The sequence below is a fragment of the Alternaria arbusti genome, assembly GCF_024043155.1.
Source record: "Alternaria arbusti strain BMP 1465 chromosome Unknown scaffold_22, whole genome shotgun sequence".
Lineage (NCBI taxonomy): Eukaryota > Fungi > Ascomycota > Dothideomycetes > Pleosporales > Pleosporaceae > Alternaria > Alternaria arbusti.
In genome coordinates, this window is record NW_026249962.1 from 138,650 (window position 1) to 163,738 (window position 25,089).

The window sequence follows — 25,089 nt, forward strand, 5'->3', positions numbered from 1 at the left end:
AGCTTTCGGTCAATGAAATCTGGCAATTTCTCTCACTTCCACGTGGATGAGAGGGAGATTTGGCAATGCCACGTAGACATTTAAGCAGCTCACAGCACTCCTATCCATCTTCCAACTCGCTGCACAGGCTTCTTCTTGCACCATTCTCACGCACTTTCACATCTCCGGCGCTCCTTCACGCTCCTGCTACTCCTGTCGTCCTGCCGCTCCGGTGCCCGCTATTACGCGGCCAGACGTCCTGGACGACGCTAGAACCGTTGAGTGGGTCCTCGAGATAACGTGCAAAAGCGGTTGAGGGATGGAACTTCAACCTCAGGCTTCGTCTTGCAGCTGCGATGCATCACCAACTCCATTGATGCCTCGTATGCCTGAAAAACAGAAGTTGTAGAGCTCGCCGAGCGCTATCTCCTCATGCTCGTCTGGCCCCGTCCGGTTGGTGGTTCTCCTGGAGTTGTGGGATATCCGAATCGCTTCCTTCAAGTTCCTCCGCCAGGCCTCGCCGCGACTTCCTCACCACGACCTTCTCTCTGACTCTTTTGCTCCCAATCCGAACGGTGAGTTCTCTGGCCTCAGATACTGCCGTCACCTGACCTCCGGAGCTTCGGCGCTAGTGCCAGTATATAAACAGCCTTTCCCCCGCGCCTTCCATCTCTTGCCCACTCACACCCACCCAAATCCCCATCCACACCTGATATTGACAGACTCCTTGCTTGAGCTTTGCCAATCATCCATCTCTTGCCTTCATTACATCCACCTCTTGTACAATACCAAGACCCTTCATCGACACCTCAAGATGTCTCACCCTTCACCAAACTCCTCGTCGGCCAACGGTCCTCCCTCATCCCCCTTCGAGGGCACCAACCCGACTGTATACTCTCCGGATGTCGAGCGCAAGCCTCACCACCGTCGTCAACTGACCGCAATCCCTATCGGCAAGCAGGCTGCCAAGAAATTTCTTCCTGAGCCGCCGGCGTATGTCGAGGGTGCCTTCGTCGATGAGCTTGATGAGTTCGTCAACACCTTCGTCTCTCGGTACTTGTACGTCGAAGGCGGCCATGATGCAGAGCATCTCAAGTTCCTGGTGCAGAACCAGATGAAGCGCGTAAGTGTCGTCCCGTTCCTCCACCATGCTTCACACTAACCTCTTGTAGTACGACTGCTTCAAGCACTCGGCCATCTTCCTCCAAGACCCTCACGCCGCTATCTTCATTCGATTCGACAGCCTTTCCGACGCCATCGAAGCTCGGGACCTACTCATCCAGGCCGGCTTCGCCACCCATTACGCCACTATGGACGACCTCGCGCGCTCCATGCCCAAGGACATCCGCGATATCCAACCGTTCGAAGGCCAGATGTTCTTGTCAATGTTCATCGATGCGAACCCGGAGCACGCTGTGTGGGAGTTCACCGCCGAGGACTACGAGGACATCAAGAACCAAGTCGACATCATCGCCAGGGAGTTCGGTATTGTTCGCAACGTCGTCCACGTCGACACTGTTCACGATGAGATGCGACTGATCTTCCGGATCGAGTTCGATTCCATCGATGCCGCACAGCGCGCCATCCAGTCTCTTCGCCGCACGCCTGTCTATGGCTTCGGTGCTGATGTAAGCACCTCACTTCCAACTCTTCTGTTCTTGCTAACCTTCTCACAGAGATCGTACTTCTGGTCCACCATCAACGTCGGTGACTGGGTCGATGAGCGTCCGCTGGGCTCTCACCGCTTCCAACATCGCGGCGATACTCGTCGCCCGTACCGCGGTCAATTCCGCAACGAAGACCCCCATGATGAGCATAACCGTGTCCGTCGTGAGCGCATCCTCGACGGCAGCGATGTTCGCACCACGGTCATGCTCCGCAACATCCCGGCAAATTGCGACTGGGTAAGTCCTTCCTTCCACGTCTGTCCCGAAGCCTTGCTAACTCTTTTGACAGATGACGCTCAAGAACATCCTGGATCAGATCTGCTTCGGCACTTACGACTTCGTATACCTCCGCATCGATTTCAAGAAGTGTGCCAACGTCGGATACGCCTTCATCAACTTCACGGATGTCGGTGGGATGCTCATGCTCCTCGAGATGGAGTTCCGCTACTGGCCTGGTTTCATCTCCGACAAGAAGTTCGGGATCTCGTATGCGACAATCCAGGGACGCGAGGCGCTTGTTCAGAAGTTCCGAAACTCTTCTGTTATGCAGGAGACTCCCTATTGTCGTCCCCGCCTCTTTATCACCCAGGATGAGGCCGAAATGATGAACTCCATTCGCCACGCCGGTACTGAGCTGCCTCTACCCCGCCCCGACAACATCTCGAAGTTGCAGCGCTCCATCGATAGTGCTCGTAGCACTGGTCTGTTTGCTCCTCGAGCATACTCATCCGGTACTGAGTATCGCCACCACTTCAGCACGTTCGACCGCGGTAGCCCTCGCGACAACTACCAGACTGCTATGCACCACGCTCAGCAGCACGCCGCGCCCCTCCAGTTCGCCGGTTTGACGGAGGCTCAGAAGCAGAAGATCGAGGCCTGGTACTTGCACGTCTTCGGCGGCGGCCACCGCGGCCCGATCCCCTTCGACTCGATTCCGATGACCCATATCCAGCTGTACTTCGAGGAGCACCCCCATCTTGCGCCAATTCGTCTGACCATGGCTCGTTCTTCCGGCAGCGGCAACGGTACCCCGCGTCGTTCGGGACGTGGTTCTGATAGCGACAACTGGCGTGGAGGCTCCTCTGGTCCCTCCCAGGGCAACCGCAAGCGATGGATGTAAATACCGTTTACCCACCGACGCATACACGGTCGCAACGTCTCTTCCGACTAGACCTTGCGCAACAAGTACACGGCTTCTTTCTTTGTTTTCGATCTGTTCCCAGATGTTTGCCAGACCAGGATTTTTCTTTACGATTTGATCGGTATGGCTATTGACACACTGTATCGGGTGCATGTCTTCTGGGTCGGATTCGATGCGATTTGTTCATGATGTGGATGGTTGGCGGATTGAAAGAAGATCTGACCTGATGATGGATGCCACTGATGAACCTGAATGTACCTAATACTTGCTTTCCAATCAAAACTTCATGAGCTTTGCTCACCAAACTTGTTCCTTCTCTTGCTTCGTGACTTGATGTGATGATGGCTTGATCAATGACCTGCTTGTTTGTCTCCGCCAGATCCTGGTGACTTTGACATGAGGAGATTGTTGGATGTAACCGTGAAGTCGTTGACATTGCCGTGCGTGATGCCGACTGAAGATGGGTCTTGTTGCCGTACGCAATGACCGGAAGATGAAGTACAGCCTTTCCATAGTTAATGCTCCAGCCACGTCGATGCAAGAGACACCATACTGTCGCCCCCATCTCTTAGTAACCCAGGATGAAGCCGAGATGATCCCATTGACATCAACTCGGTCTCACCACGGGTGACCGAGAGATGGGGGCGACAGTACGGCGTCCTCTGCATCGTCGTGGCTGAAACACTTTCCATGGAGCGCTGCAACTTCGAAATGTTGTCCGGGCGAGGAAGAGGCCGTTCGTACATGTAGTGGCACCCCAGTACGTACAGCTGAATATGGGTCATCGGAATCGAGTCGAAGGGGATGGGGCCGCGGTGGCCGCCGCCGCCGAGCTGAAGTGGGGCGGCGTGCTGCTGAGCGTGGTGCATAGCAGTCTGGTAGTTGTCACGAGGGCTGCTGCTGCGGTCGAACGTGCTGAAGTGGCGGCGGTACTCATTGCCTTGAGTGATCATCTCGGGCAATCGTCTCATGTCTTGGACACGACAAAGAGTGTTGTGAGTGAGCTCGTCATCATGATCGGTTGTAATGCCCGACAGAGAAGTGAAATCGATGCGGAGGTATAAGAAGCCGTAAGTGCCGAAGCAGATCTGATCGAGAATGCTCTTCGGGGCAGGGTCGTGATGTGTCTAGCTGGGGAACTGGAATGGCCATCGCTAGCCTGCAGAGCGATCTGCCCGGACTCTCCGCGCCAGTTGTCGCTATCCGATCCACGGGCTGGGCGACGAGGAGTCGACGCCATACTCTTTTGGAAGCGATGTTTACAGGGGGTGGGGCGTGAGTGACGACGGTGGCTGCTCCTCGAAGTACAGCTGAATGTGCGTCATGGGGATGGAGTCGAAGGGGATGGGCAAGCTTCCCACGTTCTGATAGTGTGTACTGCAGGCGTGATGCAGACGTAGCAAGCTGGTTGGGAAGGCGGCATGCAGACTGCGGTTTCCAGATTCTGGAGGACCACTGGCCGAGGAGGAGTTGGGTGAAGGGTGAGACATTTTTAGATGTCGAGGAAGGGTCTTGAGAGTTGCGGAAAGTAATGGGAGAGTGTCGACCCATTTACTCTTACACTATCTCATCTGTCATACCTGCAAGTACCCCGGCGCCAACGATGCCTCCGCCTTTGGCCTCCTTCAGACATGGCGGTGGGGCTTGCGCTCGACTGAGCCGACGCTGCCAAACGCTTGCACTCTTATGCGAGAATCCAATCCCGCGTTGAATCCCCCCCGGAGTCCCCACGTGTCAATTGGACATCCGGTCGACATCGGGAGAGTACACCGTTGGGTTGGTACCGCCAAAGGGGGATGAGGGATGCAAGATGTGCAGACAGGCCGTCCTGGGTTCCTTGAATGGCAACGGTCTGCTGTAAATGCAAGCTGAGCGAACTGCTCAGTCGCACCGTCAGTCCCGTAAGCTTGGGGAAATGGCTCTGCCAATCTTGCCCTCCTGCCTGCTGTGGCGCGTTGGGATTACCAACGAAGAGATGGGCATATAATGATCAAGAGAGGGTCGTGAGTATAAGTTATAGCCCACAATGTAGCATGACGGTGGTTCGAACATCGCTGCCGTCGAGGATGCGCTCACGGCGGACACGGTTGAGGCCGGGGCCTCTGGAAGAAACTTCTTCGCGGCCTGCTTGCCAATTGGGATAGCAGTGAGTTGACGACGGTGATGCCGCCATCTGGCTCTCCGATTAGCTCAACAAAGCCGACTCTTAAGTTCGTGCCACCAACATCGATGCTCAAGAATTTGCCCTTCTCTTCGGTGTTTACATCCAGCGCTTGCGGTTGCCCTGGGTGCCGTGGAAGGGACCAGAAGAGCCTCCAAACCGTCGTGATGGGCATCTTATGATCAAGCGAAGGGTGTGGGTATTAAGTCGTAGCCCACAATATGGGCAAGCGGCTCGGGGAGGGAGGTCTAGAACGTCTGCTTGCCGATGTGATGGCAGTAACGCTTCATCTGGTTCTGGACCAGGAACTTGAGATGCTCAGCATCTTGACCGCCCTCGACGTAGAGGTAGTTTACAGTACTGTAAGGATGCTGAACTTTTCGAGGAGGAGGAAAAAGACGTAAAGTTGATGAAAGCATAGCCGACGTCGGAAGAGAAGACATACTTCGTGGATGACATAGTCCAGGCGTGTGAATGTACTTCCGGGGTATGTGGAGTGGGTACACATGTATGTGCGATGGTGATGTGCTCAGGGTGGGACGGAGATGGCCCATCTGGAAGTCGCGACGGAAAGTAGCAACGAGGGATCCGAACGCATCCAAATTCCGCTCACTGAATACAAGAGATGACAGAAGACAGCTCCTAGTAGCTCAGAAGTCTTGTCACTGGCGTTGTGTTGTGGAAAGACCGACTTGTCGACGATGATGAGGCTTGCGCTCACGGCGGACACGGTTGTGCTCATCCTGGGTTTGGTGCCGTCGAAAGGGCAGTGACCGACTGACTCCCCTCGCGTACTGCGACATTGGGGCGTATCAATACCAGCAGATGCAATAGTAGTGATGCATCGCCAGCGATACTGAAGGGGGCATGGCGAATGCTGTCCACAGCGAAAGTTCAGAGTGAAGTAGAATAAAATGAAGAGGGAAGAAGCGACGCGAAACTCTACCCCTCTTCTCTCTCATGACACGTAATCCGTGACACTACGGTGCACGCTGGCGGGGAAAGAGCATCTGGGTCTGCTGACCCTCACGAGGGGGCTGGCTCAGGGGCGGGCGTTGGCCTCACAGCATGCCTACAGTATAGACATGGAATGAACATCTTCAACTTTGATACTACGTCCCCTCTCAAAGTTTACGATATCATATCTCAGCCTTGCGGCATCTGCCTGCCTATGGTTTCACAAACTCCATGATCTCGCTGTCGTATCCGTAGGTATCTTGGTGCACTGTGAAGCCCACTCATCCCCCACAGGTTTGCAGTCGTATGCTGTGCCTCTACATGTCGGGAATGTCTTGAGCTCGCCAGAGCTGACTGCATTCCTCCCGGGCATGCTGTCTCCACTGCGTGCAGCACTCCTGAGCCCCTTGTCGCCGTCTGGCGCGAGGACGCAGGATCTCAATGTGGGGCGCACGGGCCACAGCAGTCTATCATGAAGCCCGTTGGTGGTGTAGCAGCTGGCGCCCACAGCCTCACCAGCGGCGGCGACGACGACACAACTCATACCGCTCTTTGCCACCTACGTGTCTTTCGTGGCTAACCGCTCGACGGCCGACAGTACTACGAAGACATTCTCGGTATACTATCGGTGGTGGCGGCGAAATACGTTTGCTCCGCACGAAGGGCTTGCTTGTTGCCCTCTTCTGCACCAAGCCGACTCACACCACACACAAGACCACCGACATGTCTACGGCAATCGCACAGTGGGCAAGAAGCGAACACCTCCTCTTTGGCTCACGCGCGTGCGATGACCCCCGCGGCACAATCTGGACGAAGACCGGCGGCGGCGGTGGGCGGGGTGACTTGTTTTCCTCGACCTCTATTGACGCGGCGACACAACCTGGCGTCGGCGGAGTGTGCAGCGCGAGAGATGCATACATGGACAGGTGCAGTACCTTCTCCTTCGACGTGCTGGTCATACTGACATCGCGAGCAGCCATGTACGCGGGCAGCACGACCGACTCTTCTATCAGCAGAGCGCGACCGACGACGACGCAAGCTTTTCGGGCCCCTACCTCTTCTCGCAGGCTGCAAGATAGGGCAAGACCGACGACAATGGTACAGCTACACAGGATATCATGGAGTTGGTCGGCTCAGCTTCTCCATTGACCCCGGCGATGAGCGCGAAGGCCACCGCGGCGACATCTCCCAGGACGGACACGACTTCATCCACGGCCAAGGCCAGTCGTACGAGGCACCCTTCCGGCGATAAGACTTGAGCGATAATTCGGAAACGCGCGGGAGGTCGGTCGCGACGAGTGCAGGAAGGGAGACATCCTGATCCTTCGACCGCGTCGTCTGAAGTTCAGGCTGACGAAAATGGCGCCGACTAGCTTGTACCGAGCCAGCCCCTGAGTCAAGACAGGTACACTACCGAGCGCCATCTTAGCTGCAGACGCCTCTGGACCGAAACAATGGAATGGCGTATGTCGCGCATGGTAGCGAGTTTGTGGCGGACGTCTTGATCCTTCTTCTTCGGAGACAACTCCTAGCCGGATGGCTTCGGCTTCTACTTCAGGGTCGAGTAGACTTGAAGCTATTATAGCCTGCAGACGTGGCGTTTCCAGGGTCAGGGGACTGCGCACAAGTCCGCTTCCTGTGTACTCAACAGCTTTGAGGCCGCGGCAGCTTGAAACCTCAGCTTAACTCGGATGCCTTAGCCGTAGACAAGGTCGAAGACGAGACATGGCTTGCATCTGCACCTACGCCAGCGCCAGCACCAACGCCCATAGGGTCCGAACAAAGCCGGCTGGTCGAGACTGATGGCGATGGCTAGTGTGCCTGTATCTTCGCCCTGCTTGACAGACGCAAAGAGAGATGAGGTCACAATCGGCTGAGACAGGCGACCAGGGCTTCTTGGGCACAAGCATCCGTTGTCGTCGAGCTTGCTGGTCGACCACTTCCAATAAGTAGTAGTCCGAGCGCTCAGAGTGCCAAATGAGGCGCCTGCTGATGACCCTGTGCTGTATGGGATAGAGTCTGGCCGTCGTCCGACGACGTCCTGACAGCTTGGAGGTGTGACTATGCCGGACTGAGTTTGATGACATCGCAAGAGACTGTCGGTGAGCAGCATGCCCTGAGCATGTCTATGCCAGCAGGTGCATTGATTCTGGAGTCCATACCTGTGGTGGATGTATCACTGACGATGTTTGCCGACCTTGAAGCTCCAAGGACTCATCAAACATACCTTTCATCGTCGTCGAAATATTGTGCAACACCAATACGACAGCGAGCATATCACGCGTTGAACCCGACGCTGAAGCTGGGAACGCTGCTGTTCGAGTGGCCGGAGATCACCGTAGCCACTTTGAACCAAAGCAGATCACCCACAGCTTTGCTGGAATTCCTTTTCTTTCGCAGCGGCGTCGACGAGGCCTACGTTGACGAGTGCAGTTCAGCACAGTCAGAATACGCATGGCGACCACCCCAGCTCCTTGCTCTTTCTGGTCACCTTCGTTTGCTCGCTGTCGTCAGGCCTGCCATCATGCTACGATTGCTGATGCACAACGAAAAGATCATCTCAGGGAAACTTCCTCGTGGATCTTGACTCCAGCTACAAGTCACGCGCAAATGGTCGTGCGTCGCGCGCCAACGCTGCAAATGAACAGCTCCATCATCGTCGTCGCGCAGGATGCCAAGAGTAACCTACAAATGTGTGTATGGTCCTTGTTGCAGCGCGGCAGCATCGCCAAAGCCAGATCAGCTCTAATCCGGTACGGTATGTGCTGCAGCGTATGATGCCGTTGTGGAGACGAGGACTTCTCAATCCAAAGCGAGAGCGAAGCACTCCAGAACTTGTCAAGTCTTGCATACACATCGAAGGTGGCTTGTCTCCACTGTCGGCGGTATTCCGCGGTCCGATGCGCGCATGCTTGCTGGTGTGCCCTCTTGCAAGATATTCCACGCCTTCGCATTCGCATGCAGCGTTGCAAAGATTGTCTTCTTGCTTCTTCTCGTATATCGTATCAAGTGGGTCGAAATGCCAATCCACAGACGGGCCGATCTGCCAATGTACATACAGATCATGCGTGTGGATGCCGCAGACGGGCCGTCTGGTCGCAAATAGGTGTTTCCGCTCCCGCCAAACTTCGACCGGTTCGAGATGTTGAATGACGGGATGATGCGCCTATGGGCCTGGCATGCGCGCCGTACGTAGATCGGAGTCTTCGATTCGTTCGTTGCGTCGAGGCATCGTGTGCAACAAGGGGCGTTTGCTTCGCTTTCGGATTCTTGCCAGCCCCGCCTTGGGTTGTGGGACCAGCGACGAAGAGGCTTCCTGCATGAGTCAAGACGACGAGGCGACGAGGCGCTGCGATCTGCAAGCATGAATCACTACAGAGCGAGCGCTGTCGCGCTGCTTACCGTTGGTGTCGCTGGTGTCGTGCTTGACTCAAGGGGAGGTGTGGTTCAGAAGATCGACGAAGCTGTCGACTCCAAGAACTTTGATATGAGCAGCGGCCCGAAGGGAACTTCCCTTGAGTGTGATCGACGGCGCACTACATAGTACAGTGAGGAGGCTCGCATCGATTGTGGTCGCCGACCTACAATAAGGCAGAGTTGCGATTGCCTTCGAAAAGCCCCCTCGTAGCCAGCGGAGCAGCCTGAGCCGCATTCGATGCAATGCAGTCTCATGCATGCAGCCTCCCGCCAAAGTATCCTTGTGTGTGGGTATTGCCTTGTTCGAATATCTCGTCGTTGGTGTTGAGGGGCTAGATGCGATTGCTTCGGGGGTCCGCTTCGATGCGCCGGCAGCGCCGCCCCGGCCAGGCCTGGCATGGTATTGATGGAGAGTATGCTGCTCGCCGAAGCCAGCCCAGCTGATGGGGCAATGCTCTTTGTCGTCTCCGTTGCGGTCGACGGTGGTCAGAGGGGCTGTGGTTTGAGTTTGTCTTGGGTGTCAGCGTCAATGCGCTGGCGAACCTGCAGCAGACCGAGTCAACGACAGGAGCCACTGTACTATGTACAAGTGCCTGATGAAGCTGCAAGGCTTGCTACAGACCTTGGTGTCGCCCCCACCATGGTGGTAGCTTGTTAGCAGAGTCAGAGGCTGCGTCGGGAGTCCGCCTCGCATCGCCAGCGAAGCTATCGGTGAGAACACCCACGACAGAGACCTGCACGGGGCATGAAGCTCTCGCGGAGGTCATCAGGAGTATAGCCGTCTTGTTACTACCTTTGTCATGGCCTGAGTGGGGTGGTGGGAGGCGGCGCGGGTGGCTGCTTGGGAGAATTGAGTCGCAGGAGCTCAGCCCAATCACCATCGCGGCCGGCGAAGCTTCATCGACCCATTGTCTTGGTCATGTGAGCGCCTTCTGCCAGCTCTGAAAATTTGAGCGAGCGCGGCTTGGTGTTGGGGATCATCGTGGTGGTGGTGTGGTTGAGGCAGCGTCGTGGAGGGAGGCTGGAAGCTTACCCCACAAAGAATCTCAATATCGTACCAAGCCAGGGGGTCCGCACGGCTACCAGCATCCCCGAAGCACGCTTGCAGCCACATGCAGCAGGCTTAGCATGGCAGAGGAGACTGCAGCAAGACTGCACTCATTCGATACTCGAGATCAGAACATACTACAGCTGCAGAAGTCTTCAGGGCCGATCTGGATATCGTGGGACTCGGCGAGCCCCTCGAATGACTCTCGCCATCTCCGCCTACCTCGACCACACGATCAAAGACTCCCCGTCGAATCCACGGCACGCGACAGGTCATACCTGAGAATAGAGAGGAAAACCACGCACATCATCTTCAACTTCTCCTATCTTGAGACATCTAGCTGAAAAGCTGTACGACTCTAGAACGCATCACCCGCCCATCCTCCGCCTCGCCGTATCCATAGACTCCGCGCTCCCGTAGGCTTGTTGCTTCCGACTCTGTTGCACAGGACACATTTTAGGCCTGCATCCCACCTCGGACAGCTTCAGGAGCCATCCAGAGCGAGCATCGCGATATTCATCAGCAAAGGTTGGCAGAACTATTGTCCCTGGTGGCTAGAACTCTCGCGCCACACCGCATCCCTGACCCCCTCATTGACGAAAGCTATAAGCATGTCAAGATCATTTGGACTTCTCGAGATGAAGTTCGCCTACTTCACATTCGCACTCTTTGCAGTTTCATCAACCACAGAGCACGTGTGTGTTACCTAGATTAAGCTAGGCCTTGTCTCGTTTGCCGTTTGTCATTTGACACCGCGGTCAGTCAGGAACATCGCGCCGAAATCTCCAAGACCTATGACCTTTCGCATAGACCCCTAGCTATACCTCGTGGGCAAATCCGCGTCACCGCTTTTCATCTTCACCGTCACTTTTTGTTTTCAGTCTCATGGTCGTAGAGTAGCTAGGTTTCTCAAAAGTCGGCGCGCAAAAATTTTCCTCTCCAACGACAGTACTCGCATTGCCTTTGCGATTACTCCCAACACCACCGTAGTACCGCCAGATCGTATCGCAACCCGCGACTCAATACTTCTACGCTCTGCTACTTGCCTTCGGGAATTAAAGCCATCATCCTCCCGCGCATACAATACCCAGTCTCGCGCACGCACATACCCCATATCCGCGGCTGTCCACATACCCCGGACACCTACACCCAGCCAACGCGACTCAAAACCCCCACAACACGCCTACAAAGCCATCAACGCGTCTCTATCTCCCCTACCTTAAGTCACTCATCTACAAACCCCACCACCAAAATGGCAACCTCAACATTCACCCTCCCGCACCACCCAACCATGCCCACAACCCCCTCCCCCCCACCCACCATCACAGCCACAGCGCTTCTGAACGCACCATCGCACGACATGGCAATGCTGCACGACATCCACACGCTCCTCAACAAGATCTTCACGCGAAACCGAAACCAGCACCAGCGCTGCACGTGGTGGAAATCCCTGCACGGCTTCCGGCGGCAGATTGGGCTTCTGCTGCAGGAGCTGGAGAAGGGGCCGGTCAAGGAGCGGGAGGGCAAAGTGGAAGCCAGGTTGAGGTTTTGGGATAAGGGTGCTGTGCATGGCTGGTATTAGTAAGTTTTTGATGGCTTGAGCTGAGTCGGCTTCGATGAACGATGAACGGGGTGCTAACTTTTTTTGAAGCACGTTCAGCCAACTTGTTGCTGTCGGCCCCTTTGCCATGCTGGGGCTCGTCATGATGGCGAGTGTTGCGCGCGTGTGCCGGATTACCGGCATTACGGCCGTGTATGAAGAGATTGCTTCGGGCGATGTTCAAGGCGTTTTGAGCGCCAGCGATGAATTGGCTTTGGCGGGCGAGTTTAGTATGGTGTTGGATGAGGGGGAGGAGTGGGATGAGGGGGTTGTTGTCGCTCGGGATGAGGAGGAGGATGACGAGTAGATAGAGGTGTGTGTCGGGTTCGAGGGTGGTTTGCTGAATATCTATGTATAATAGTTTACGGGATGATACCAGAAAGCCCGGCGTGGCTATCTTCACGGCGTTTTGGCGTGCTGGAATGAAGGGATAGAACGTATTGAATGCCTCCTGGCTCACATGTTGCGTTGCTCTTGTCATGTGAAATGTATGTGAAGATTGACAGGCTACACTCTATCTAATGCCAAATCTCGAACCTAGCGTACCGAAACGCTCCTTGCCGCCGACAGTTGGACTCTGTGCCGCGACTTGCGCCCCTTCTTGCACCTTCTCCAGCAGGATAGCGCCCTTCATCTGGTCTACCTTGCTGTACTTCTTGTTCCTCTGCGCGATGTCGAAGAACTCCAGAGAATCATCTGTGCCCATCAGCGCGACTGTCTGCGTCAATTCGTCTAGATTCTCCATTAAGATGGGATTGTTGAGCGAGCTGACGAATTGGCTGAGGAACGCGGTGTCGTTGGCGAGAGTTGCGACGGCAGCGGGGGAGATACGTTTGATGTGTTGGGCGAGAGGGAGGTCGAGGATGGCGGTTGACGCGTGCGATAGAGCGTCGAAGTAGATGAACTCTTTGATCTCTGTGGGGAGCGCAAGAAGGACCGAGGACATTATGTTGGAGAGATACCTAGTCAGCTCTAACATGTACGTCGATGGTTCGGTCTCGGGCTTGGTGGCCATCCAGTCGTACTCTGCTGTTTCGATCAAGTCGTCGATCTTGCTGTTTACGAGCTCGAAGACTCGGTTGGAGGCGGTGTTCTTGGCTTTGGCGAAACGATCGGTTGCGGCCAGGACGACAGGACCTGTTGCTGAGGGCGACGAACGCGCCTCAAAGAGCAGGTCTTGCAGCTCAACACAGGCATTCTCGAAGTGTTCCAGGTTGGTCAAGATCTGCACAATCTGACCAGGATACTGACTACTCAACCTCTCAATCAAGCTCCCGCAGACCTTCTCACACAGCAGCTCATCCAGACTCTGCCTCAGCGTTTCATCAATGACACTGCTTTTCTGGAAGTAGTCGTCGCTGAAGAGGTAGATCTGGTTGAGGAAATTCCGGATATCGATGCAGCATAGCGGATACATCTGCGAAAAGGGCAATACGCAGGGGAAGGTGAGTGGTTCGTTGGATGCCGGAGGATTGTACCAGGATACCGAGACGACCTTATCGTACTCTTCGCTCGAGTTGATGGGCATGGGCATGTAGTCGTCCGTGTGCACGATCTCGCTGAAGTCTTCGCTGAAGCGGGCTTTGAGGAGGGAGGAGTATTTGGAGAAGAGGGTGAGGAGGAGGTCGTTCATTGCGGAGACGGAGTAGCCCCATTTCTATGGCAGTCAGTAGAGGGACTAGCAGAGTTGTGAACGAGTGACGGACCTCCATAGTCAGCATGAAGAGCGCTATGCGACCTTTGATCTTCAGGAGCAGTTCGTCGTTCTCAACGGTATGAAGCTGGCTGGTGATGAGATTGATCGCGCTTTGACACATCGAGTCCCATAGCTCGTCCACCTATACTCTCGTCAGCAGTGCTTCACGTGAATGAGCGAAAGTTACGTACATCAGCCTGTGACCGTAGGTTAAGTGTTTTAGACATGGTAGCTTTCTCGATAATCGCGTACCCTGCGATACTCTCCAGCAAACTGCTCAAGTCACTACACTCCTCATCTAGTAGGTCGAGCTTGTTCGGTATGATCAAATCCTTCTGCGTCCGCCTATCTGACGCGTACTCTGCTCTGAACTGCTCGCTCTTGCCGAGCGTCTCGTTGATGTGCATCGCTTCGAATAAAGGCGAGAAATCCGTCTCGTTTCCAGCCTCCTCGTTGTTCAGCACGTCGAACTCGTCGGTCTCATCGGCCACTAGTTCGATTGCTGAGTTCAGTTTGAACTTAGAAAACCGTGTGTCGGCTTCGGCGCGTTCCTGGTTGCGCGTTCTCCGTACATCGGTGTAGTAAAATGAAACCTCGCCCAAAAACTGTGCCGACTCGCGGATGCGGTAGAGCCACGTACTCAGGTCATTCTTGACTGCCTCTCTGATCTGCTCTTGGGTTTGCGGTATAGATTTCTCAATCACATTCGCGATCTTGAACCGATTGATCTCCTTCAAATGAATCGTCTGTAACTCATCCAATGCTCTTAACGCCGCGTAGTAGTTCTTTTCCCTCAGCATGTCCTGGACCGAGTTGGCAATGCGCAATACGTTTAGACACGCGTTCAGCGCTTGTGACGCTTCATCGATATTTTGGCGCACGCCTCGCGAATCAACCAGCGCCTTCTTCTGCTCCGCCAGCTTCTCAATGCTCTCTTGGATCGACTCGTTAAGCTGCAGAATCTCACCACTCATCTGCACGGTCTGGTCGCGTATCCTGAGTAGTGAGTCGACCGAGCTGACGAAGTCTTGATGATTTGCATTGCATATGCGCTCAATCTCACTCTCGCGATCGTTGGCATAGCGATCGAATGTGATTTGCAGTTGATTTGAGTAGCGTGCATCTTTCATGATGGGGATCAGCTGGTCGATGTAGTCTGAGCCCACGGATGACTGAGAGATCTGTTTCTGTCAGCATACATAATACGCGCACATGTATACGGGATTATCTACTTGTTTGATGGCCACCCATAGGTCATCGTCAGGGTCCACGGCTGAAGGCATGATGGCGGTTGCCTGGTTTTGGTTGTCGTATGTGGTTACAAAACACGTCTGTTGTAAGCGCGGTATTAGGCCACAGTGGAAGTTGCTATGTTCAGTTCTGGTACAAAGTTGTGGATGGTGGTGCTCGTCGTCGTCGCATATGAAACGCGTACCTGGCAAGTCCGCGGAAACCGTGCTAGTGGGAATGCGGCATAGCTGACTTGGCGCGGCTCGCTGACCCACTTCCCTTTTCGAGATGCCCCAGACCAGATGTTCTGCAGTCCAATCCTATCTTCAGCAAGTCAAATTGAGATGAAGAACTGGCTCGTGAGAATAGGTGCACTGCGACAATCGTGCCTGATGCTTATATAGATTCCGGACGCTGCTTAGCAAGATGAAATTTGCAATTGACCGTGTTGATCATTATCGCGCTGTACATCGCGAAACACTCCTGGAGAACGCGCCCAGGCAACAGTGAAAGTAAACCACGGTAATTCCAAGAGGCTATGCTCAATCTCGCACGCGCATTACCAAGTGAACTGTCCAAAATGTGGTTGAGTTCGGAACATCCATCGGTCTGCCAAAGCCCAAGATCCCCAGCGTGACGCGCCGCGCATGCCCCACTTTCAGGAGCGATGACGGAGTAACCCCGCCGATTTCTCTCTATTCCGATCCGGAGTCAACGCCAAAGATATAATCTCGCCCCAAACTTTTTCACATCTTGGCAATTACATCCAAATCACACATCATGGAGGCCATCACAAGTAAGTCTAGAGTATGGACGCAACAGAACCTGGCTAATTGATGATGCAGACAAAGTACAGAACCTTATGGGCAACGTCAGCGGGGCGGCTGCTGGAGCATACAGCGGAAAGTAGGTGCTCACATGAAATTGCTGTGGTGGGATTTGGCTAATTGATGACAGGACCGCTCTCTTGCTCGGTGCTGGTTTCGTGTAAGCCATCTATCAACCATCTCAATCTACAACAGACTAACAAATCACAGTACACGCCCAACTGTTGACGTGCTCGCGAAGTCTGGCGTCAAGGTCACAGTAGCATGCCGTACCCTCCAGAAGGCTCAGGACCTGGCTAAGGGCATTCCCAACACCAACGCCATCAGCGTACGAACACATACACCACACATATACAGCTCACTGCTAACAACACCCAGCTCGACGTCAACGATGCCGACGCCCTCGACGCCGAAGTCGCCAAGGTCGACGTCGTCATCTCCCTCATCCCCTACACATACCACGCGACGGTCATCAAGTCGGCGATCCGCAAGAAGAAGAACGTCGTCACAACCTCATACGTCTCGCCCGCGATGATGGAGCTCGACGCCCAAGCCAAGGAGGCCGGCATCACCGTCATGAACGAGATCGGTGTCGACCCCGGTGTTGACCATCTCTCCGCCGTCCTCACCATCGACGAGGTCCACAAGGCCGGTGGCAAGATCCTCTCCTTCAAGTCATACTGTGGCGGTCTCCCCGCACCAGAGTGCTCAGACAACCCGCTCGGCTACAAGTTCTCCTGGTCGTCCCGCGGTGTACTCCTCGCGCTCCGAAACCAGGCTGCCTTCTACCAAGACGGTAAGGTCAAGTCCGTCGAGGGCCCCGAGCTCATGGCCGAAGCAAAGCCCTACTTCATCTACCCCGGCTACGCCTTCGTCGCATACCCCAACCGCGACTCCACACCCTACAAGGAGCGCTACAACATCCCCGAGTGCCAGACCATCATCCGCGGCACTCTGCGCTACCAAGGTTTCCCAGAATACATCAAGTGCCTCGTCGACATTGGCTTCCTGTCCGAAGACCCCAAGGACTTCCTCAAGGAAGGCGAGAAGCGCACCTGGCGCGACGCAACCGCCAAGATCATTGGCGCCAGCAGCGACAAGGACGAGGACCTCATCTGGGCCATTTCCTCGCGGACAAAGTTCGCCAGCACAGAAGAGAAGGATCGCATCATCACTGGTCTCCGCTGGATCGGGCTTATCTCCGACGAGCAGATTGAGGCTCGCGGCAACCCGCTTGACACCCTCTGCGCTACCCTCGAGAAGAAGATGCAGTACGAGAACGACGAGCGTGACATGGTTATGCTGCAGCATAGGTTCGAGATTGAGAACAAGGACGGCAGCAAGGCTGTTCGTACTTGCACCCTGGCTGACTACGGTGACCCTAAGGGTTACTCCGCTATGGCTAAGCTTGTGGGTGTTCCTTGCGCGGTCGCTGTGCAGCAGGTGCTTGATGGTACGCTGAGTGAGAAGGGTATCCTTGCTCCTATGAGCCCCGAGATCTGCCGCCCGTTGATGAAGACGCTGGAGGACCAGTATGGCGTTGTGTTCAAGGAGAAGACTGTGCCTATGTAAGGTGGTCGCCTGGATGCAAGAAGGAAGTGGGTATTCGATGGACATGGTAGGTATAGACAAAAGCTCATAAGCTTTGAAATGACTGAATGAACACATCAATCGCTTCCAGATTCTGAGCCTTGTTTGGTGAAATGGTATCGCTTCTGCTGTATCTCGTGCCCAACTCTAGAAAGCTTTCTCTCCGCCTCTGCAACGCATTCAATCTAGACAATGCAAGCGCAGAGCTTCTCCATCTAGCACTCCGTATCCGTACAACCCACTCAATCCAGCCCAGCAGCCGGCGGCCTCCCACCAACAGCCTTCTTCGCCGGCGCACCACCACCACCCATCCCACCCCCAAACATACTCCCAAGCATATCAAACATCGGGTTCCCCTGCCTCGGAATCTTAATCCCAAAGTACATCTCGCCCACCTGATCCAACGCCTCCCCCCAATTCACATCCTTCAGGTCCCCCGCGTAGTGGCTCTTCAACTGCCGCCACAAACTCGGGTCCCCGCGCTCCACACTCAGCAACAATAGTCCCAGGAAATTGAGCAGAGGTAGCGAGGGGTATACGGTGAAATCCGAGGCTTTTGTAGAAACGGGCTGCGTGGGTGGGTTCGGCGCGCGTTGCAGGGACGAGGTGAAGAGGAGGTAGTGTTTGTTCGCTGCGCGCAGGTTTCCTGTGAGGAGGTACGGGAGGGTGCCGCGCGCGAGGTAGAGGGGTGCGGTGTGGGGTGCGTCGGAGGTGTACCACGAGTAGTGGAGGGACGAGAGGGTTGAGGCGGAGTCTTGGGTGCCGAGGAGGAGGTGGCGTTCTGCTTCGTAGGGTTCGAGGTCTGTGGGGAGGGGTGTTAGTATAGTTTTGTGGGAATGGGGTTGGGGTTGGACTGGGGAGTAGGAGGGGTGGTGTGCATACCTTCAGCGTATAGTCCTCCCGCAACGTGATGTATCTCTGGGTCGCCAGCGGGATAGTCACCGAACCGACTACTCCATGCTACCATCTCGCCTACGAACTTCTTCTTTGTGGGCTCATCTTTGGGGAAGGCGCGTAGAAGGCCTAGTAGTCGTCCCTTGCTCTCTGCGTCTACCTTCACCTCCCCCTTGTTGTATACGTCGAGTAGGAATATGCATAGGTCGCCGCCAGATCCGCCTTGACCTGCCTGCAGGAGAGACAGCGCGCCAGAGTGTAGGATGGAGGTTGCGGACGCCCAATCGGAGGCCTTTGTGTAGCGGGATGCGATTACGCGGAGTTGTTGGTGGGCTTCGTAGAATTGGCCTTCTGCGATTCTGGGCGGGGTTAGCCATTGCGTTTTGCGCGATGATGAGGTCTAGAGTTACTTTTCGCGTTGTCGCGCAAGCGTCTTTTCGATCTTGGAAGCCATATCGGGTGGTTGAGGGGTCGGTGGGGTGGTGCCTTTGGTGTTGCTGGAGAGCTGCTGGATCGTGTTTGGGAACGATGACGCAGCGCTACGGGCGGCTGCTGAACCCCACATTAGCCTCACGCACGTCTTCAACTCCTATCGTACATTATTGTTTGCGGTACTTACTTCTCAAGTCACTTCTCAATCCCCTCTGTTCTTCCTGATTCGACGCGCTGCACCAATGTCATATCGCGACGCTGCGCAAAAAGAGAAGCCTCTCTACTCTGACCCGCGGAAGTTTAGAAGAGCGGCAAACTTCATGGACACATTGCAAGCAAAAACAAATGAGGTTTGCGGCAACCGAGACTCGAACTCGGAGCCCAAGCAGGCTACGTATGAAGCGTGGGAAGCTTGGATTTTACCCTTAAACCATTGCCGCGGCGAAGATTATCAGAGGTTGACAATTGGAAAACTATATCCGCACAAAAATCTTCCAAATCGAAGAGCTCAGATCAGACAACTGGAGAGTCACTGCTCTCCAGGCTCCCGCTGGCTTCGGAAGGCGTCTTGTCTTAGCCGGAGGATCGAAGTGGCGGGGCTGAGGTGGGACGAGATGGCAGGAGCGGGGTGCTGGCGCTTACCTAGCAACCTGCAAGGACGGCTCTCGCCCCCAAACAGAAACTCGCGTTGACCTCGAACGGTGTATCTAGATCGACGCCTTCTTACCATGAGATGAGATGGGGTCCAAAACACGCGGCGCGCCTTACTTAGGCAGAGGCTTGCATGAGTGAGCAGGCTAACGGTTCAGCTCATCAGCCCTCAAGCCTGCTTAGGTAACCATTCTACGACGCTCACCTTTCGCAATTTCAACTATGCGCGCAGTGGGAGTTACCCCTACTCATACTTGACGAATTTCTCACTATATCTGATCGAAAATACCGCGATATGGTTAACGAAGCCAACGTGGCGACAGCCGCTATGGCTATAGCGATCTCAGCCTTGGTAATCGCAGCTGGCCAACTCATCGCCCAGCTCTTTTCGACGGCAGATGGGTACCGTAGATGCCAGCCTTCTGTGATAGGAGATTGGTACAAGTTGGTTCAACTGAAGTTCAGATGGTGAGAGATCTACTCTCAAATAAGGGGACCAACTCAACTTTAGGGATGCTAAGTTCAGTAGGAGCTCGTTCCGATACGAAGTCATCGTGACGACCCCTCACTTCGAAATGGCGACGATGAGGCATTGCGGACATCGCGAGTCCTTCCTTCTCGATCAGAACAGGCCCATACCGACTTTCCCGGACCCTAAGTCGATATATTGGCGCATGCAGAAGGCACGCTATTTAGTCCCTCATTTGACATCGGCACCGCTCTTGGGCACGGAAGGCTCGCGATTGGGCACCTTCTGCAGAAGCGCTTATCTGTCAAAGGCTTATGGTAAACTTCCCAGCAACTAGCCGGCTAGAAATGAAGCTCACATGTGGATGCATACAGCCGATGACGTGCCCACTTGGATAACTCTACTGGAAGATGCTCACGTTCAGCAGAGACAAACCGTTATGGACCGCTATCAGCATCAGCCACACGACATATTGCCAAACGATTTGAAGCTGATATGTATCTCAAGTAGGTCTCGGGATTGCGTAAATTGTTAAAACCTACACTGACTTGGAGTTCCCCTGTTCGCAGGAAAAATACGTTCTTGGGACTTCATGCCACCAGATATCGTGCGACCAGTCGCGAGTACCACAGTGGGATGTTTGATCACTATGGCTCATCGATTGGGCATGGCCTGGTCAGACTTCCGGATTGACGAGGGCAAGATGCGTGCAGCTGGTAGCGGACGAAGCTTCTCCACTTCGATCGTACGCGGCATGGGACTGGTCGTAGAATATAGCACGACTGGGCCTCACCCCTTTCCGGACCACGAATGGCGTATTAATAGTACGGCTGCAGACCAGGTACGTGAAATTGCATACATTTCTTCAGGTTGGTCTCGCGACGACCTTGCTGGGCTCATCCAACGCCAATGTCTTCTTCAAGGGCTGGTGGTTGGATCAGATGTGTGCGACGTCCCGCCACCTATGGCCATAGCCTCTCTGTTCTCTCTGGCTGACGAAGATTAGATGGCATGTGGAATACTTCCTATTATCGCCAGCGACAAGGGTCTACTACTCAGAAATAAACAAACGCCTGACGTGCCGGATCTCAGACACTCATTAGACATCATGGGAATACATGGCGCCGCGAAACTGGCTCTGGAGGCAAGCATATCGTATCAGGATCCCGCTCACAGACTTCCTGGGTTTACGGATATTCTTGGCCTGTTCTGCAAATGGCCCCTCATAGACAACGTTGCATTGAACGCCATCGACAACCCGTTTCCGTTCCCGCTGACCACAATGGGCGAGAGACCCGAGTCACGCAACGTCTGGAGGTTTTTACTCAAAAGGCAAGAGGCACAGTTGTCAAACCGCAAGAAACATGTACTTCAATTCTACGAAAGCTGGGAAGGCTTGGCCCCTTGGAAATTCGAGGGGGAACACCGGGTTGAAAGGACAGACACTCGAGAATTAGACTTCTTCAAGAAAGCATTCATCGACACGACCGCGTACCTCGAACGCTCTCTAGGTGGGCTCTATGTCCCTCTCTACAGTCACGCAGTGCGTTGCCACATCTCCATCAACGTGCAAAGCTACGAACTAGCTTTGCGGAACACCGCCTCACAGCAAAATAAAGGGAGAGGTGACCAGCTTCCCACCGGTCTGGATCCTGTGTTTACGGAGCGCGCTTACATTTACACCGAGAATGTACCAGAGTTTGTTAGGGAAATGGAGAACAGCCACCATCATAATAGGGACAAGAACATCTCGTATGAAGACGTCTGGTGGACGATGATGATGCGGCTTCACGCGTGGACCATGAGTGTTAGATGGATGGATCGTGAGGGGGTCAAGATTCCGAGTGAGTACTACGATAACCCGATTCGTGTGTATATCCTGTAAGCATCGGGTGGTTCGCGTCAGAGTGTTGCATGAACTCTGCCGTGGATGATTAGTCAAGAAGAATTGAGATTTCCAGAGAATTGCGAAGCCGCCGTTCGACCAGTCAAACCGAAGTTTTCAGCCAAGTCGAACAGCGACGGTCACGCCTAGCTCACACTATGAGTCAATGGCCGCTACAAGCCACGTATCACAAAAGAGGAAATAATCACGGGATCAGGAAGACCAGAATCGTTGTGTGGTTGAGCGCAGTACTCGAAACTTGCATTGCAGTAATGCCTGAGAGTATCTAAGAAGTGAATCATAAAAGGTCGTCGCAGCATCATCCTAATCAAAAGACCCAGTCCCCAAAAGTTGATGCCCAAGAAGAAGAAAAAGCCCAGCCCCAGTCCGTGAAAGCCTAACCCCGAAGCCATGCCCATATAACCCATTTTGTAATCCGCGCAGCTAACCCATATAGCATGCGACCAGCCATCCCTAATCAGACGGAGAAAGAAGAAGAGGAAGAAGAAAGTGTAAAAAGGGTTGCCTAAGCAGAGAAATCACGAGCGTGAGCACGCTTCTGAACGGAAGCGACAGCAGCGAGCTTAGGACCGGGCGCATCCTCGATGGTCTCGCCGGCCTGGTGCCAGTAAAGGTCCCACTGGAGAAGCTCATCGCTAGCCTTGTACAGCTCGGTACCCTTCTTTCCAGCAGGGACCTGCTTGCTGTCATCACCGCCAGTGACCTCGATGTTGAAAGCCTGAGGCCAGAACTGGCGCTGGCTAACATCGCCGTTGTTGTGGATAGACACAACCTCAGTCCTGAGGACGTAGTTGCCACTGGGGATCTCAGAAGGGATGGTAACCTTCTGGGTGTTTCCGTTGTCGTAGAAGATGGCGTCGGTACCCCAGTAGCCGGTCTGGCCTTGGGCTTGGCCGGAGGAGTAGCGGCCCTTGCGGTAGTCGAGGAGGGCGCTTTGGTGGATCTTGAAGAACTCGAGCTTCGTCTTGTCGACGTTCTTGCAGTCGCCGTTGCAGGATGCCATGTAGGTGGCTGTCCAGCCGTGGTGAGAGCAGTCCCAGCCCTCCTCTCCGGAGCCGCAGCTGCCCTCGTGGTGCCAGTGGAAGGTTACGTCTTGGCCGGCGGGGGCTTCAACGGTGTATGGGGAGGGGGAGGCATCCTTGTGGGCAATGATGTCGGGGCTGGAGTTTGGTCAGTACGTGTACGAAAGAGTAGAGCAAGGGTTGGTATAAACGTACTGGCTCAGCTTGTCGCCGTAGATGGGCTGGTATCCCCAGCCCTGGTTGGTCCACCAAGCAGGCGACTTGTTACCAGGATCCTGCTTGGAAGCCTGACGGAAACCGGGGTAGGTCTTGCCTCCAGCCTCGAACTGCTCGACAGAGGTGTGGCCGGCCACGGTAGCGATGAGGGCAGCTACAAGAGCGCCAGTTTGGAAGATCTTGGACATAGACATGGTTGAGTTGATGTTGGTCGTAGGCTTAACGGTTCGTTGGGTATTTTTGTTGGTGGGTATATGTAAAGAATGTGAAGAAGAATGAGTGTTTTGTTGATAGCACCGGGCTATAGAATGAATGACTGGTCAATGAATGACTGAAGAGAGAGTGACTTGCTTGCTGTGAGCGTGAAGGATATCCCTCTGCAAGGGCGAGCAGCAGCCCTTAAGAATGCTCACCACCCAGCATTCCAGAAGCAGCCAAGATGCCCGGAATGTCCAGGCCATCATTTCGGAGGCGCTTACTTTTCGCCCCGCATTTCCCGACGCCCGTGAGGGGTTTGCACGGTGGCTTCTGCTGTCTCTGACAGGCGGCCTGCTGACCAAAGAGGTGCGCCGGCGCTCAGCTGGTGGAGTGTGTGCCTGACGCTAATGTAGGTACGAAAGAACTAGTTTCTTAGTCACGAACTGGGTTCGCCCGGCGTGTAGAGGAACACACCCACTATCATTGGTAGTCATCTGCGCGCCTACGTACGGCGTAGAGATGACGACCTGTGCCCCTTCTTATTGCATAGTGCTAATCCTGTCACGCAGCTGTCGGTGTCTCAGCCTGCTGTGCCATTCCCAACCTCATGTGGAGTTTGCATACGTACATTTCGTATTCTCGAAGCCCAGACATCGAAGTCTCAAGATTTACGGTGGATCTCGGAAAACACCGAGATCAACCTCATCACGCAAAAGAACGAATCAAGAGGCGTGATGTCATGTTGATTTTCGTTCGTAATGACTTGGGGCTGTTTTTCTCGTGGTCGGATCGCCCCTCGGCTGCGTGTCGTGGCAGCAGGGGTGAATACGGGGCTTCCGCTGCCGCACGACGCCGCTGTTTCAGCCGCCAGAGGGCTATCGATAAACAGCCTATCGACAAGACCCATCGCTTCCCAACACATCACCGGCGCATGCAGCAATTTTGGTTCACTCCTGCGACGAAAACGTCTGGTTGTTTGAGACAATGCCGTGCTATGTTTCAAACAACGCAGGTTGGCGAACTCTTACCGAACGGGCATTTGAAATCGTAGCAACTGATCGCTTTCCGGCCTCCCTGGTAATACGAGCGACACGCGTGAGCACTGCCGAAAGCCTTGGTACTTTTCCTCCACTCTGGTCCAGATGCTGGCTCTCCGCTCAACGATCGACATGTCGCCACGAAGAAGGCCTGACCTTCCTCGTTGAGTTATGCGCCCGTCTGATCCGGAGGATTCGGATGCATGCGAGCGCATCTTGGAAGTTTACCGGCCATGACGACTATCGGTAGGGAGTGTGCGGCGTCGACATTAGCTTACTGACGTATGGAGATTACCAAACAAAGTAGTCAAATATGGTAGTCGCACGATTAGTAACATCGCAGACGCCCATCAAGCGCCCGCTTTGTCTACCTTCTCCGGACACCACAGTTGGACAAGAGCGACCTCTTGAGGTCGTTTTCCATTCCTTTCGACAGTTTGAACAAGCGAGCGCATGGAATGCCAGTAAAAACAGAAACTCTATGTTGTACGCCTGGGATCTTGGAGTGTTGTTCCAGCGTCATTTCGTGGCGCAGGCCATATGCAATTTCCTGGGTTGCTGTTGCCCAATCGTCCAAGTATGGTACAATAGTCCATCAAAAGCAACGCATTGAAGTGTTCCTGATGATCTTGAGAAGCTGCGCCGCGTGCAACCTGCATTCAAATTGCTTTTCGGAAACAATCCCATGGGTATTAGCAGCGGTAACCTACCTGATCGTCCGTCGGCATGTCTCTGTTAGCGAAAACACGCACCCGGGTATTGGTTTTGTGCGAGAACTTCATTTCCAGCGTCTATCGTGCAACTGCATTGGCTTTGATCTGCACCTTGCTGCAAAATTCCAAGGCGAACGTTCTGGTATGCGCTGAGGTCGTGCTCGTGGTTGCTTACCGTGAGCCTTTGTAGGTGCAAGGAAAGTCGAAGGTTGGAAGCCCGGTGCGATGCATCTCCAGC

At 54.4% G+C, this 25,089-nt stretch overlaps 7 protein-coding genes and 1 non-coding gene across 8 annotated transcripts; 4 read left to right on the top strand and 4 right to left on the bottom strand.

Annotated features, from left to right (window-relative positions):
* Positions 1–793: 793 nt before the first annotated feature.
* Positions 794–2,766, top strand: J4E86_010453 (uncharacterized protein; the record flags this gene model as incomplete). Its single annotated transcript, XM_051450952.1, has 4 exons — positions 794–1,102; positions 1,152–1,607; positions 1,656–1,883; positions 1,936–2,766. The coding sequence occupies 4 exons, from the start codon at positions 794–796 to the stop codon at positions 2,764–2,766; spliced, it is 1,824 nt and encodes a 607-aa protein (XP_051297849.1).
* An 8,895-nt stretch (positions 2,767–11,661) lies between these two features.
* On the top strand, positions 11,662–12,277 carry J4E86_010454 (uncharacterized protein; the record flags this gene model as incomplete). The annotated part of the gene is made up of 2 exons (XM_051450953.1): positions 11,662–11,951; positions 12,022–12,277. 2 exons carry the CDS (start codon positions 11,662–11,664, stop codon positions 12,275–12,277), a joined length of 546 nt encoding a protein of 181 aa, XP_051297850.1.
* A 207-nt stretch (positions 12,278–12,484) lies between these two features.
* Positions 12,485–14,949, bottom strand: J4E86_010455 (uncharacterized protein; the record flags this gene model as incomplete). Its single annotated transcript, XM_051450954.1, has 4 exons — positions 12,485–13,627; positions 13,677–13,808; positions 13,858–14,847; positions 14,899–14,949. 4 exons carry the CDS (start codon positions 14,947–14,949, stop codon positions 12,485–12,487), a joined length of 2,316 nt encoding a protein of 771 aa, XP_051297851.1.
* Positions 14,950–15,676: 727 nt separating this feature from the next.
* LYS3 (Saccharopine dehydrogenase [NADP(+), L-glutamate-forming]) lies at positions 15,677–17,295 on the top strand (the record flags this gene model as incomplete). The annotated part of the gene is made up of 5 exons (XM_051450955.1): positions 15,677–15,692; positions 15,742–15,802; positions 15,854–15,883; positions 15,934–16,051; positions 16,102–17,295. 5 exons carry the CDS (start codon positions 15,677–15,679, stop codon positions 17,293–17,295), a joined length of 1,419 nt encoding a protein of 472 aa, XP_051297852.1.
* Positions 17,296–17,555: 260 nt separating this feature from the next.
* Positions 17,556–18,661, bottom strand: J4E86_010457 (uncharacterized protein; the record flags this gene model as incomplete). Its single annotated transcript, XM_051450956.1, has 3 exons — positions 17,556–18,115; positions 18,196–18,566; positions 18,618–18,661. 3 exons carry the CDS (start codon positions 18,659–18,661, stop codon positions 17,556–17,558), a joined length of 975 nt encoding a protein of 324 aa, XP_051297853.1.
* Positions 18,662–18,992: 331 nt separating this feature from the next.
* On the bottom strand, positions 18,993–19,079 carry J4E86_010458. The gene has a single exon. It is a non-coding gene; the product is annotated as a tRNA-Gly (tRNA).
* Positions 19,080–20,867: 1,788 nt separating this feature from the next.
* On the top strand, positions 20,868–21,644 carry J4E86_010459 (uncharacterized protein; the record flags this gene model as incomplete). Its single annotated transcript, XM_051450957.1, has 1 exon — positions 20,868–21,644. One exon carries the CDS (start codon positions 20,868–20,870, stop codon positions 21,642–21,644), a length of 777 nt encoding a protein of 258 aa, XP_051297854.1.
* A 526-nt stretch (positions 21,645–22,170) lies between these two features.
* On the bottom strand, positions 22,171–23,097 carry J4E86_010460 (uncharacterized protein; the record flags this gene model as incomplete). The annotated part of the gene is made up of 2 exons (XM_051450958.1): positions 22,171–22,825; positions 22,883–23,097. The coding sequence occupies 2 exons, from the start codon at positions 23,095–23,097 to the stop codon at positions 22,171–22,173; spliced, it is 870 nt and encodes a 289-aa protein (XP_051297855.1).
* Between the last annotated feature and the right edge of the window lie 1,992 nt (positions 23,098–25,089).